The sequence below is a fragment of the Cyprinus carpio genome, chromosome A4, assembly GCF_018340385.1.
Source record: "Cyprinus carpio isolate SPL01 chromosome A4, ASM1834038v1, whole genome shotgun sequence".
NCBI lineage: Eukaryota > Metazoa > Chordata > Actinopteri > Cypriniformes > Cyprinidae > Cyprinus > Cyprinus carpio.
In genome coordinates, this window is record NC_056575.1 from 26,411,894 (window position 1) to 26,425,809 (window position 13,916).

Below are 13,916 nucleotides of genomic sequence, written 5' to 3' on the forward strand. Positions count from 1 at the left end.
ACTTTAATTTTTAAAGGGCAGTATATATGAAATAAGTGTTATTTTTTTCCCTCGATTAAAAAAAAAAAACCCTTTTTACGCAAAATTAACAATGCAGCGCAAAAAAGTCCTTGTAAGTCCTGGATGAGGGGGGGGGAAATACCATTGATGCTCGATCTGTCATGATAATTACTATGAGCTCAGTAAACTTCACACAAACACACACAGACAGAGAGAGAGACAAGGATCAGAGTGTGTGCTTACCTGCATCTGTCCTTCTTCAGGTCAAGTCATATAGTTGTGAAACAATCAATTGTCAGTATCTTTTCAGCATTTAATGTGATTTCCCATGACTGGCATCAGCGCTGTTCAGTGCATTGAAACAACATGATTGATCTATACCTTTTTCAGTAGTTTAGTAGGTATAGGATCCAGCACACGTGTCTGAATTGATGCTTTTCATGTCTAAATGTTTTGATGTCTGTTGCTTTATGCCTTTAAATTGGTGTTAACTTATATTTGTCTCTTTTCACCTCAGACCTGATGGCCGTTGAAAGAGGAGAATCTGAATGAAAACTGAAGAGAAAGATCAAAATGAGAAACATCATGATTTCAAAACTGAAGAAAAATCAAGTAGTTGCTCACATGAAATTACTTCATCATCAAAAAACACAGAAACCACAAAAACACAAGCTACAAACCTTAATTCCCACATGAAAATTAATACTGGAGAGAGACCTTTCACCTGCCAAACAGTGTGGACAATTTTGCAATGGAAAAGAAACCTTAAAGTCCACATGAAAACTCACATTGAAAAGAACTCCTTGATATGCCTTCAGTGTGGAAAGAGTTTTACACAGAAAAAAACACTTAATGCCCACATGAGAACTCACACTGGAGAGAGACCTTATACCTGCAAACTGTGTGGGAAGAGTTACACAAGAAAAGGAGTTCTTAAGACTCACATGATAATTCACAGTGAAGAGAAGCCATTTGAATGTGATCGGTGTGGAAAGAGTTTTACACTAAAAAAAAACCTATACGTCCACATGAGAACTCACACTGGAGAAAAGCCTTACACCTGCCCTCAGTGTGGAAAGAGTTTCTTACGTAAAGAAAACTTTAAAACTCACATTAGAAGTCACACTGGAGAGAAGCCTTACGTATGTGATCAGTGTAAAAAGAGTTTTACTGAAAAGGGAACCCTTAATGACCACATGAGAATCCACACTGGAGAGAAGCCTTTCACCTGCCCTCAGTGTAAAACGAGTTTCACGGTTAAAGGAAACCTAAAGACTCACATGAGGATTCACACTGGAGAAAATCCATTTGCATGTGATCAGTGTGGAAAGAGTTTCAGACATAATGTAAACCTTAATAATCACATGAAGATTCACTCAAGAGAGAACAGTTTTAAATGTCATCAGTGCAAAAGGAGTTTTACAGACACAAATAATCTTAAGAATCATGTTAAAATTCACATAGGAAAAAAGCCTTTAATGTGCCATCATGTGGGAAGAGTTTTTCTCAAAGGAGGAAGCCTCAAGACTCACTTGAGAATTCACACTGGAGAGAAACCTTTCACCTGTGAACAGTGTGGAAAGAGTTTTAGTCAGAAAATAACCCTTCAGCTTCACATGAGAGTTCACACTGGAGAGAAACCTTTTCACCTGCGAACAGTGTGCAAAGAGTTTCAGTCAGAAAATAAACCTTCAGCATCACATGAGAGTTCACACTGGAGTATCTTCAGCGTGAGAAGAGTTTCACGTCAAAAAAACAAACCTAAACCATCATTTGCAAACTCATTCTGGAATTAAATTCTTGTTTTCTCAGTGATAAGTGGTTTAGAAAAAGGAGTAATTTATACTATGATCTGTGCATTCATTCTGGAAGACAATTCAGTTGTGGTCAGTGAAATAAAAACATTTGTTTACCATCACAATGATTGAAATGTGAAGTCAATTGGAAAGTAAATGTGAGACCTTATGTTCTTTTGTTAAACAGTATAAGAAAAAAATGTGGTACATCTGATTGTCATCCTCATGACTATTCTTTTATTTTTATTTGCATCCTTCATTTCGTTATATTTCACCATAAGGCTTTTTTTGCGCATATGTTTTCCTGTGGCCATAGCTGATTGTCGTCTTCTTTTCTACCATGTAGAGTTGTCACTCAATTCCATGTATTGATTCCACTGAATTAAAATGTTATGTTGTACTTAACTATTACACTACTCTTACTATCTTTGCAGTTTTCAGTATGTATACTGTACATAGTATGCAAATTTTCTGTTTGCATGAGATAACTGGATATTATGATAATTTATACCTAGATTTGCCTGAATCTGCTAAATATAACTTAAGTGCACTGAAATCAGAATAGAAGTGGTGTTGGCAATGGCATACTACCATACAACTCCTGATATATTGCAGTATGCAATGTGTATACTGGGAATAGAATGTGAATTTTCTGTAAACATGAAGTTTCTGCTTTTACTTACAACATTTGCTGAAATTGATGCATGCATCTAAAGACAGTGCATTGGAATACTGTTTCCCACAACGCAATGTGCTCCATGTACTGTTTCATCTTGTTTTCATTACGTTTTAAAATTGATTGAACTGGAGGCAGGGAACAGTAATTATAAATGTAACACTTTTAAAAGCAGTCATTTAATTGTAAAAAAAAAAAAAAAAAAAACTATTCAGGGGGGATGGATGTTGTGGTCAAGTATTACTTTGGTGGGGCCGAGGGTCCTGTAGCAAACTTTAAAAATTAGATACATTTTGTAATCATTTTGTAAAAAAACAACATTTTCTATAATAAAATAAGCTTTATTAAATGAACTATGCTTTTAAAAGTCCTTTCCCTTCTAGGGCCTGAAAGGGATTTACTATTATTATTATTTATTTTTTTTTTTTTTTAGGTCGATTGACATTTTAATGGTTAAAGCCTGTCATGGATAAATAAATAAATGACAATAAAACCGTAACTAGTCCCTGTTTTAATAAATGATTAATCGAATCATTCAAATCAAATTATTTGTTCAAATCAAAGCAACTAGAAAACAAACCAAGTGACAAAATCATTTTTATAAATGGATCATTCCATTGGCACACTGGCTCACTAGATTTATTCAAAAATAGATTCATTCAGGAATGAAACACAGCAGTGTTGATCTGCACTATTGTATAAAATTAATAGCAGATCCGGCACACTTGCTTTTCAGGAAAGTACTCTTGCTTGTGTGATAAATATCAAATCAATCAATAAATAAATACTCATACAGTTTTCCTTTTTCTATTAGTTATTACAAGTGCATTCTAGTGGGCTTCATCACACAGTGATGCTTTTGGACTTGTAACAAATTTTAGCTCAAAGTGAGATGAACATAATCATAACAGCTTATTATTAATTACACTGAACAAAATTATAAATGCAATACTTTTGTTTTTGCCCCCATTTTTCATGAACTGAACTCAAAGATCTAAGACTTTTTCTATGTACACAAAAGGCCTAGTTCTCTCAAATATTGTTCACAAATCTGTCTAAATCTGTGTTAGTGAGCACTTCTCCTTTGCCGAGATAATCAATCCCATCTCACAGTATGGCATATCGAGATGCTTGATTATTGCACAGGTGTGCCATAGGCTGCCACAATAAAAGGTCACTTTAAAATGTGCAGTTTTAATGTATTGGGGGGGTCCGAAAACCAGTCAGTATCTGGTGTGACCACCACTGATGATGGGCATGATGAGTGCGCGCAATGCCTGGGGAAGTCCCACGCTGAAGCCACACTCATTGACCCAACCTGTCCACATTGTGCAGATATGAGTCTGGCCTCTGCACTCGCGGATAACTTTCTTGTCAGCCTGGTCTCATTTGGTGGGTCCTAAGACGAGCCGCTGGATGACAGCATGTCGATAGCACCTTCAGATGCCGAGGATTGGACGGGCTCGACTCAGGAACCCACCCCATTGCCATCTACTGAGACAGTCGACACCAGGACTTCAGTGGACACCGAGCTAATCTGTGTCCTGTCCAAGGCCGTCGAGGAACTCGGGGTGGAGTGGTCTGCGCCTGAGGAGCCCTCACGCAGCTGCCTAGATGCCCAGTCATACCCCTCCCTAGAGGGCTGTGTACCCTTCTTTCCCTGAGGTCCTAGAGGAACTCACAAAGTCATGGCGCGCCCCTTACTCTGCCCGCCTCAGAAACATCTGCCTCTCACGCCCTCACTGCGGTCAACAGCGCGGGGCAGAAGGGCTATGAAAAAATCTTTCCAGTGGTGAAGCCGTGGCCACACACCTGTGCTTGCCTGCCACCATTGGTTGGAAGTCTAAGGCGACCCACCCGTCCAAGCCATGCCGGACGACTTCAGCTCTCGCGGGGACGAGTATACGCCTCAGCCAGCCAGGCTGCTTCGGCACTGCACTCTATGGCGGTGCTTCAAGTGTACCAGGCCAAGCTCCTCCGCACCATGGACGAAGTGGGGCACAACCTGGCCACATTTAAGGAGTTGCGCAGCGCTACAGACCTGGCCCTGCATGCTACTAAGACCAAGACCATCGATGGCCAGCTTGGTGGTGTTGGAACACCACCTCTGGCTGAAATCTGACGGAGATCAAGGACGCAGATAAAACTGTCTTTCTTGACACGCCTGTCTCAAACCGTTTTCCTTGACTCGCCCTTCTGGATGGGTTCGCTGATCGCTTCACACCCCTGCACAAAAGTCGTCCCCAGGCTATCTGACACTTTTTTCCCCCAAATGCTTTCAAGTGCTAAACCTCGAGTCGCCCCAAGCCGGTGCCGACTCAGCAGCCCCTTTAAAACTACGATGCCGGGGAAACCAGCCCCATGCCTCGGCCTAAGCCCCGACAGCGCGCTGCCCCCTAAGCCCCGACAGCGGCAGGACCCCAGTCCAAGATGGCAGTCAGCCTGGTGCACCAGTCAGGAAGAGGGGGAGATTTTGTCCCCGCTGCAGCCGGACCACCCTCCAAATTGCCTTGTCTCGCCTTTCCGTCACCCTGCTCTGTTCCGGGTGCTCGAAGCAGTGTGTTTGTTGCCTGCATAAAGCCCCGCATAACACCCTGGCAGTGCGCCGCTATTATAGCGGATTCAATAGAACACAAACATACTCAAAATAGAACAAATTTCCTCTTACACTATTTACAGGCACCACAGTTCCTTACAGTGACTCAGTGAGTGAATCGATACAACTCCTCGCCACGCGGGCCTTGGCCTGGCAGGCCATCCCAAAGAGTGTCAGAATGGGTGTTATTCAAGAGCATGGTCCTAACCTCTGTGACAGGTGAGGATGTGCATGTCCTTTGCTCAGAAGTAAATTTATGCTGGCGGAAAGGGCCATAGAAGTGGTAACCCAGCATAGAGTGAGTCAGGCTTCTACAGCCAGTACTTCCTCGTCCCCAAAAAGGATGGCAGTCTCAGACCCATCCTTGATCTAAAACACCTGAAACCGGGCCTTGATGAAGCGCTCTTTCAGAATGATCATTTTGAAGCAGATCCACACGCAAATACGCCCAGGGGACTGGTTTTTTTCCCTGGATTTGAGGAGCTGGATTTGGAAAGATGGTTACTTGAGAGTCGCTTTTGAGGGACTGGCATATCAATACACGGTCCTTCCATTCGGGCTGTCCCTGGCTCCCCGCACTTTTACGAAGTGCATAGATGCGGCTATTCACATACTGAATTACCTGGACGACTGGCTCCATTTTGGCCCAGTTAGAGGCAGAGCTGGTGGCTCACAGATCCCTCCTCCTCAACCACCTAGAGTGTTTGGGACTCAGGATCAATTTTTCCAAGAGCTCATTGTCCCCCAGCCAATGTATCATGTTCCTGGGGACAATTATCGACTCGACCCGTATGAGGGCCATGATCTCGCCGGAGTGCGCTCTGGCCGTTCGCCAGCTCACGGAAACCTTTAAGCCCAGAACGGCTCTGCTGCTCCAAGAGGTTTCAAAACATGCTAGGTCTCATGAGCTCAGCATCGCCAGCTCTGCAGCTGGGCCTGCTCTACATGCGGTCGCTGCAGTTTTGGCTAAAACATCAAGTCCCACCCCGTGCCTGGGTCGCCACATGACCAAGGTGAACCAGGCGTGCAGTGCAACCCTGGCTCCTTGGACAAACCCCTGCTGGTACGAGCAGGGGGCGGCGGTGGGGATAGTTTGCAGATGGAAAGTCATCTTCACAGATGCTTTCAAGACGGGCTGGGGAGCCCTGTTGGGAAGGCCATCTAACCTTTGGCATCTGGGACGAGTGCAAAAGCAAGCTCCATATCAACCGCCTGGAAATGGCTGTATGTCGAGCTCTCTACGTTTTCTTACCACTCCTGGGTATTTGTTTGCCATTGCCCAAGGCGGGCTCTCCGCGAAACCCCTATTCACTCTAGTGAAAGGCATCCTAGAGTGGGCCCAACACCACCTGCTCTCATTGAGGGGGACAGCAGATGTGCAGGTCATTCTGAACACAGGGACGGACACGTTGTCCTGGAGCAACCTCCCCTCAGAGGAATGGAGGCTCCACCCCCAGACTGTTCAAATGATTGGGACGGTCTTTGGGTGGGCAGAGGTCGACCTCTTCGCCTCTGAAGACAACTCTCATTGCCAAATCTATTTTTCAAAAGTCAAGGGATGTTCTGGGCCACGACTGGCCCAGGCTCCTCCTTTATGCTTTTCCCCTGATCATTCTGATCCCCCAGGTCATCAGATGAATCAGGGAAGATGCCCACAAGGTCCTCCTGGTAGTCCCTCTGAGGAGGAGCCAACCGTGGCTCTCAGACCTGTTGCAGCTGTCGCTAGAGGAGCCATGGCCAATCCCCTTGAGATGGGACCTCCTCTCTCAAGTGAACAGAAAGATTATGGCAGCCCAGACCTGAGCTGTAGGCTCATTATATATATATATATATATTTTTTTTTTTTTACAACAGGACAGTAAACTAAGAGACTTGCGTTTTTAGACACCATATTGCTGTTTTTGCTCTATTTCTACAACAAAAAATAATTCCAAACACAGCCACCAAAGCACAGTTTTGCGTCTCTGAGCAACATGACAGTTGATCATTCAGGAACGAAAACACTGTTTAAATGATTCGGTTCAATCATAATGACGCACTGATTAACAGTGACTTGCTGACACATACTGGCCATTTTAATTTCATATTTTTTTTTTTTTATGTTTAATTTCTTTTAATTTCTTATTAGTATTGAAGTTTTTATGTCTTGTATATCAAAACATTATTCATGCATTTGTAACTGCAGGTTAAATGCACTCTTGTCCTGCACTAAACAGAGTGTAAATACATCTAAAATGCCACTTCCGATGAAGCTTCTGCATTTCCTCTGCATTGAAAAGATGAGTTTTGTTGATACTGATTTTCCTGGTAACAGCCTAAATGCTTTATTATTCTAAATAACTGATTCATTTAATTAAAAACAACTAGTTTGAGATTAATAGGCCTATCCCCAGGGGTGTCAAGCTCAGTTACTGGAGGGCCGTAGCCCTGCAGAGTTTTGGTTCTAACCCTGCTCCAGCACACATATCATCTAGTTTTTCAAATAAGCCTAAATGATTAGATTAGCTGGATCAGGTGTGTTTAATCAAGGTTATATCTAAACTGTGCAGGACTGTGGCCCTCCAGGAACTGAGTTTGACACCCTTGCCTGTCCCATTTTTGCCTCCCTCCCACTGTTAAAATTTTTACTCTGATAAATTTTAAATTAGCTACTTTTTACTTTTACTTAAGTAGATTTTTAGACTGGTACCTTTTTACTTGTACTTAAGTAAAATTTCATTAATGTAATGGTACTTTTACTTGAGTAGAATATTTTTGTACTCTTTCCACCTCTGTTGTTAGGACCATTGAGCAGACAGACACAAAATTCACTCAAAAAAGTAGCCAACAGCACGGTGACAGGACTATGGCTAGAACGTAAGGTAATAGACATGGACAGGTAGCCGTGATGTAAAGCCACACTCCAATGCAAAACATATATCGTCACACCTTTGGAGGATGAAAAAAAAAATTCACTGCTCCTAGAAAAACTGCACTTGATTTGAATTGGTAACACTATGACCTAATCCAAAAGCGAGAAAGTGACAGATGGGGAGCTGAGCTGCAGGGGCTTTTATTCCCTCACATCACTACGTGACTTTGTAGGTAGGGTTTTTTTCCAACCTATTTGGCTGGCTCTGTGATTATACACTAATATAGCATTATCTCTTGTGGTCAGGAGGAATGTTACAGAACAAGAAATTTTGTTAAGTTTATGTCAATTTATAATTTTCCAGTTACATTATTGCATTTTCGCATCAAGGTAGAAAAACTTTTGATGCATATGGCACACCATTTTGGAAAACACTTCAGCAGTCATCAGATTGGTTAGATTCTACAGGATTTCTGGGAGATGTGTGTGGTTGTGTTCTTTGGAACATATATACCGTGATGCCAAACCCCGGCATGATAGAAAGCCGTCACTTAGCGCTTATTAAAGGGTTAGTTCAGCCAAAAACGAAATTATTGTCATTAATGACTCACCCTCATGTCGTTCCAAACCCCGTAAGTCCTCCGTTCATCTTCGGAACACAGTTTAAGATATTTTAGATTTAGTCCGAGAGCTTTCTGTCCCTCCATTGAAAATGTATGTACGGTATACTGTCCCACGTCCCAAAAGGTAATAAAAACATCATCAAAGTAGGTCCATGTGACATCATAGGGTCCGTTAGAAGTTATTTGAAGCATCGAAAATACATTTTGCTCCAAAAATAACAAAAAGTACGACTTTTATTCATCATTTTTCTTCTCTTCCGGGTCTGTTGTGAGCGCGTTCACAACACTGCAGTGACGGCGCTGACGTATGACGCTGCTGACGTGTTATCTTTGTTATTGGGCGCACCAGAAAACACGGTCAGCACGTCGTACGTCAACAGTCCACAGCAGTCGCGTTCACAATAGACCCGGAAGAAGAATAAAATGATGAATAAAGTCGTAATTTTTGTTATTTTTGGAGCAAAAATGTATTTTTCGATGCTTCAATAAATTCTAACGGACCCTCTGTATTATTTGCTCACCAAATCTTCAAATGGAGAACAAAGTTAAACAGCGTGCAGTGACTCTACCAAGCTGTGTCAGCTGGAGAAATGTTTTATTATTCTATAATATTATTTTAAGTAGGTTGTTTTCTTTCAAACATATGACTTGTGTTTATTATGTGTTGTAATGTACATTTACTGCTATTTATATTAAGTGTATGTTTAATGTATTAGTACAGCACTTTTGAGGATGAGTAATAAAAACTACAAATAAAACAAATGTCAAACTCAGTTGTCATTTTTTGCTTCAAGCAAAATAATTTATTATACACTGTTTTGATTGTTTTGTAATCAGAAGTAGATATTGGGTTCAATCTGACACAATTTTTTTTTTTTTTTTTTTTTTATTTTGGTTTAGCTCTACTAATGTATTTTTATATATTTCTGAGAATGAAAACCAACCTGTCTGTATCTCAGTATCTTCATGTTTGACTGAATGTTTCTTCAATCTTCATGTCTTCACTCTCCTCCTTTAATAAACACCATCTTTATAATAATGTGTCACATGGATCTCAGTTGATACACAGGAGCTTTTCTGTGTGTTTGGAAAAATTTGTCCTGTTTAAGATGAGAATAAGTAACAGAGAGAAAAGTAAATGCATACTAAATCTCTGTGAGTCTCAGTCTGCTCCCTAGTTTAGTAGTCAGCACACTGGTAAATGGAGTCAAACAGAGTAATAATTAATTAACTTAATTTACCTTGATGAGACAAAAAACAAAAAAACTAACATTCAAATTAATAAAAGGACACAAATTATATACAGGGTTCACATTTGTATTAAGACTTATATTTGGTATATTTAAAATATTTCCACTTTCATGAAAACATTGCAGCTGGTGGTCTAAAAAGTTTTCATTAACCGTTACACACGTCTGTTTGTTGGTTTGAGCAGCAGGTGATGTTCAACGTGAGCTGATTCGAATCACTGAATTATTTGCAATTGATTCACTTGAGTTTCCAAAAGATGTGTTTCTCCATCACACGAGTTGCCAGTAACCTATAGGGAGCGGAAAATGAAATGCACCGTTTCTGTTACTCATGGTGCGGCAGCGCTTTACACACATAAAATAACCTTCATTAATAACACTAATAATAACACTAATAACATTAGTAGCATAACATTAATAACACTAGATAAGGCATTACAGTGTTACACTGGTTAAAAATTCATTTAACAGAACAAAATAAAAGTCTTTTTGTTTTCTAAAATTACATAATTTTACATAAGAAAACAAATATAATACGGTACAGGATCAAATCAAATGCCTGAACAATGCCAGCCAGCGTGATACTGTTTATTACTGATAAAGACCACTTTCCACTCAATATAACATTTTTGCCACAGGTAGTTGTTTTTATTAGGTCTAAAATAATAATTGTTGTTGAACCATATTATTAATAACGACTTTATACCTGTCTGTCAGTTTGGCTGGAACGTGTTCCTCTTGAACTTGACTTCATGGAATTCACATGTTCTCAGGAGCTGGTCATTTTTAACGCCATCTAAAATCAGTTTCCCATTCCACATGAACTGTATGATGCAACTTTATCAGGTACACCAGATGGCCCTAAAAGCAAAACTAACACACATCCACACGGTTTCCCAAGAGAAAGGAACATTGTACGTCCACAGATTTAGGCTAAGAAGAAGTTTTTACTTGCCATAATACTTTTTTACTTCATAATACAATGTTATGTAAATGTTGCTGACCACTTGGAAAACAGGTATGATATTTTTAAAGACTATATTAACATGTTAATGTGTAGAATACTTGTAAAAATTCTGTTGTTCTGTTTTTACTAATGTAGATAATGTAGTGCTTGGTGTATGAAATTAGAATCTGGCTTCGACAACACTGTCTTTCATCCGCAAGGCTTTATGCGGCTGTGTGCATTATAACTGTGGACTGACTGTTTTGAAACTTATGTGGTAGTTAAATAGCACCCTAGACCTCAGTTATCGTGAAAAAAGCCATGAAATTTAAGTTTTGGCAATATGGAACCTTTAGGTTTTCTTCTGTTTCTACCATTTTCTGTTTTAGTTTTGTGTTGCCCTGTCATTTTGGTTACCCTTCTATTTGGATTACTAATTAGTGCTGGGCGGTATATACCGGTTTTCAAACCGAAAACCTGTGTATATTTTCGTTACGATATTAATTTCTAATATACCCAGCCATACCGACGTATTTAATTACTCATCGTTCGGAATGTTATGGCTGCGCCGCAGCCGCGGGACACTGTTTCAGACGGACCCTTTACAATGTTGCACTTCTAAGCAGTGACTGCGAGGCGTGGTGAGGGTAAACAGTAGTGCTCTGGTGTTACGCCTGTTTCACACATAGTCCGTCTGCAGTGCGTATGCGTTGCGTATTTTTTTACGCACCCATGGTAACGGATTTCAGCGTTCATACTGCAGGAGGTGGTTGCAGTCCGTCAGTGCGTTCCAGGAGCGGTGCGTCTGCAAGCAGTGCAGCGAACGTTTTTATGTACCGAGTCTATTTTTGGTGTGCTGCAGGCACTGAATTAAAGTGAAAGCGCAGTGTTCGCGGGAAAAATAACATGGATTGACACAGAAATGCAGTCATTTCAACAATAAATGTATACTAATTAAAGCTGTTTTCACATGCAACACATGGGTTTTTGGCTAGGTTTAAACAAGAAAACAGTGCGCTTTTAGATAAACAAGGAAAACAATATATATAATTCACTTTTATGGAGGCAGAAAAACAAAGTTCATTAAGACCCGTGTGATTGCTTTGTGATAAAGATTTAAATGCAAAAGGCACGGGACTGTTTTTTTCTGTCTGTGGTGGTTTTAATTTTAAATATTTTAACCAGAAAAGTAGGCTAATTATTGTGTTTAAATGATTTTGCCGCTTGCTTGAGCAGCTTATTATACAAACCTAGAAGGTCAAATGCAATGAATAATGCGTTGTTTTATATTTATTGAGTTTTAAACTAATGTCTATAACTATGAAAGATTGTTAGCTACTGTTTCTGTGATAAAAGACTCACCAATGCTGAAAAAACATATATACATATATATATATATATATATCATATATAGTATATATATATATATATATATATATATATATATATTATATACGCCTATATATTTTTTTTTACATGATAGAAGAATCAAAACAATGAACAAATGTTGTGTTTGTGGACTAAACAGCCGCGGATCAGTAGCGGACTGCAAACGCGTCCGACTGCAGGACGGAGTATGTGTGAAACAGGCGTTACACGGGAAGATGGATGCTGCAGAACTAGTAGAACATGACACAGAAGAACTTGTGCCAAAAGAGGAGCCTGGTCTGTTGTTTGGAGGGTTTTTGGTTTTCCAAAATCCGACGTCGACCAAACAACCATTTTATGCAAGTGCTGTCGGGCTAAAAAGCCGTCGTCTTTGGAATATCAACCAGCAGAAAATGCATTGTACACCTGAGTTATGCATGAGAAAAAAAAACCGTCATAAACCGGGAAACCGCATAATTTAGAAAAAAAACGTGATATAAATTTTTGTTCAAACTGCCCCAGCACTATTACTAATAAATGTATTATATTGAATCATCGTCTTCGCTGTTTTTGTGCGCTCTTCTCCTCAATCCAGCTCAAGCATGACAGCTGCAGCCTTCCTCATCATAAATATTATATTATATAATATATATCTATTCATATTCCTTTTTTTTTTTTTTTTTTACCAATCTCCAATTTTTTATAGATTCTACAGATTCCACAAATAGACTGGGAAAGCAGCGACCTTATGCCCAGTGACACAAAATTCTGGCATCCAAGTTCCTGAAATTAAATGTCCACTGAGCTCGGAGGAACTTTATGAACTAAGGCTGCTGTGGACCTAATGCACGCCATCAGAAAATGTTGGAGCAGATGTTTACATTGCTACAGTGCAGTACATGCATATCATTGGGCTATATGTAAGACAGTGGAAGCATTGGCGTAGGCACTAGCAGCATAGGGTGGGCCTGGGCAAAAGTGAGCGCGGCACTAGTAACTAGGGGTGCACCGATCAAGATCGGCTGATCGTTAATGCGCATCTCGTCAGTAAAGCCGGTTATCTAATCTGTCGATAAATTGCCATCAGGTGCGTGATTTCACATAGAGCAGCTGTTACTACACAGAGCCGGTTGTTAACTGACAAGCTGCGCAAATCCACGTTCATTATCAGCGTTTATTTGCGCAGCTTGTCACTAGTAACTAACGGACGACGTAAGAATCAATATTCTGGTCATTTCACCTTATTTTCTTTGATCCTATTGAAAATAAAGTGTAGAACACAGTAGAAGATATGCATGATAAAACTATCATATCTCCTGTCACCATCACAAACATGGTCCATTGTCAACATTCAAAATCATCACAATGGTCTCAATCCCTAAATACTGTTTGCAGATTACTATACTATACTATACTGTACTATAAAAGTTTAGAAGCTGTGTAGAAATAATCTCTCATGCCAGGTCACTCATGCAAGTCTGCTCAACTAATATGAAAAACAAAACACAGATGTGAACTTTCATTCAGCTGTCACTAGAACATCGACATACAAGAGAACTGTAGAGCTACAACCTGTCCACATACAAAAACCCAAGTAGCAGTTTACAATGAAAATAGAGCTACTAAGAGCTACTATAGAGCGTTGATAATTAATGAGAATTATGCCTAATGTATAATTTAATTTTTAAAGTGAAGATCATGGTATCCCACTAGTAATGACTCTACGAATTACCCCAAATCCTTCTAAAGGAACTACTATTATTTTGAATCATTATTCTCAGAAGAGAAAAGCATGATAACTCCCTAATAT

The 13,916-nt window shown here is 40.1% G+C and overlaps 1 protein-coding gene across 1 annotated transcript; it reads left to right on the forward strand.

Moving 5' to 3' along the window:
- The first annotated feature begins 570 nt into the window (after nt 1-570).
- On the forward strand, nt 571-4,594 carry LOC122140970 (gastrula zinc finger protein XlCGF57.1-like). Its single transcript, XM_042746545.1, has 3 exons — nt 571-1,490; nt 1,575-1,730; nt 4,145-4,594. The coding sequence occupies exons 1-3, from the start codon at nt 693-695 to the stop codon at nt 4,592-4,594; spliced, it is 1,404 nt and encodes a 467-aa protein (XP_042602479.1). The 5' UTR covers nt 571-692.
- Nucleotides 4,595-13,916: the final 9,322 nt, after the last annotated feature.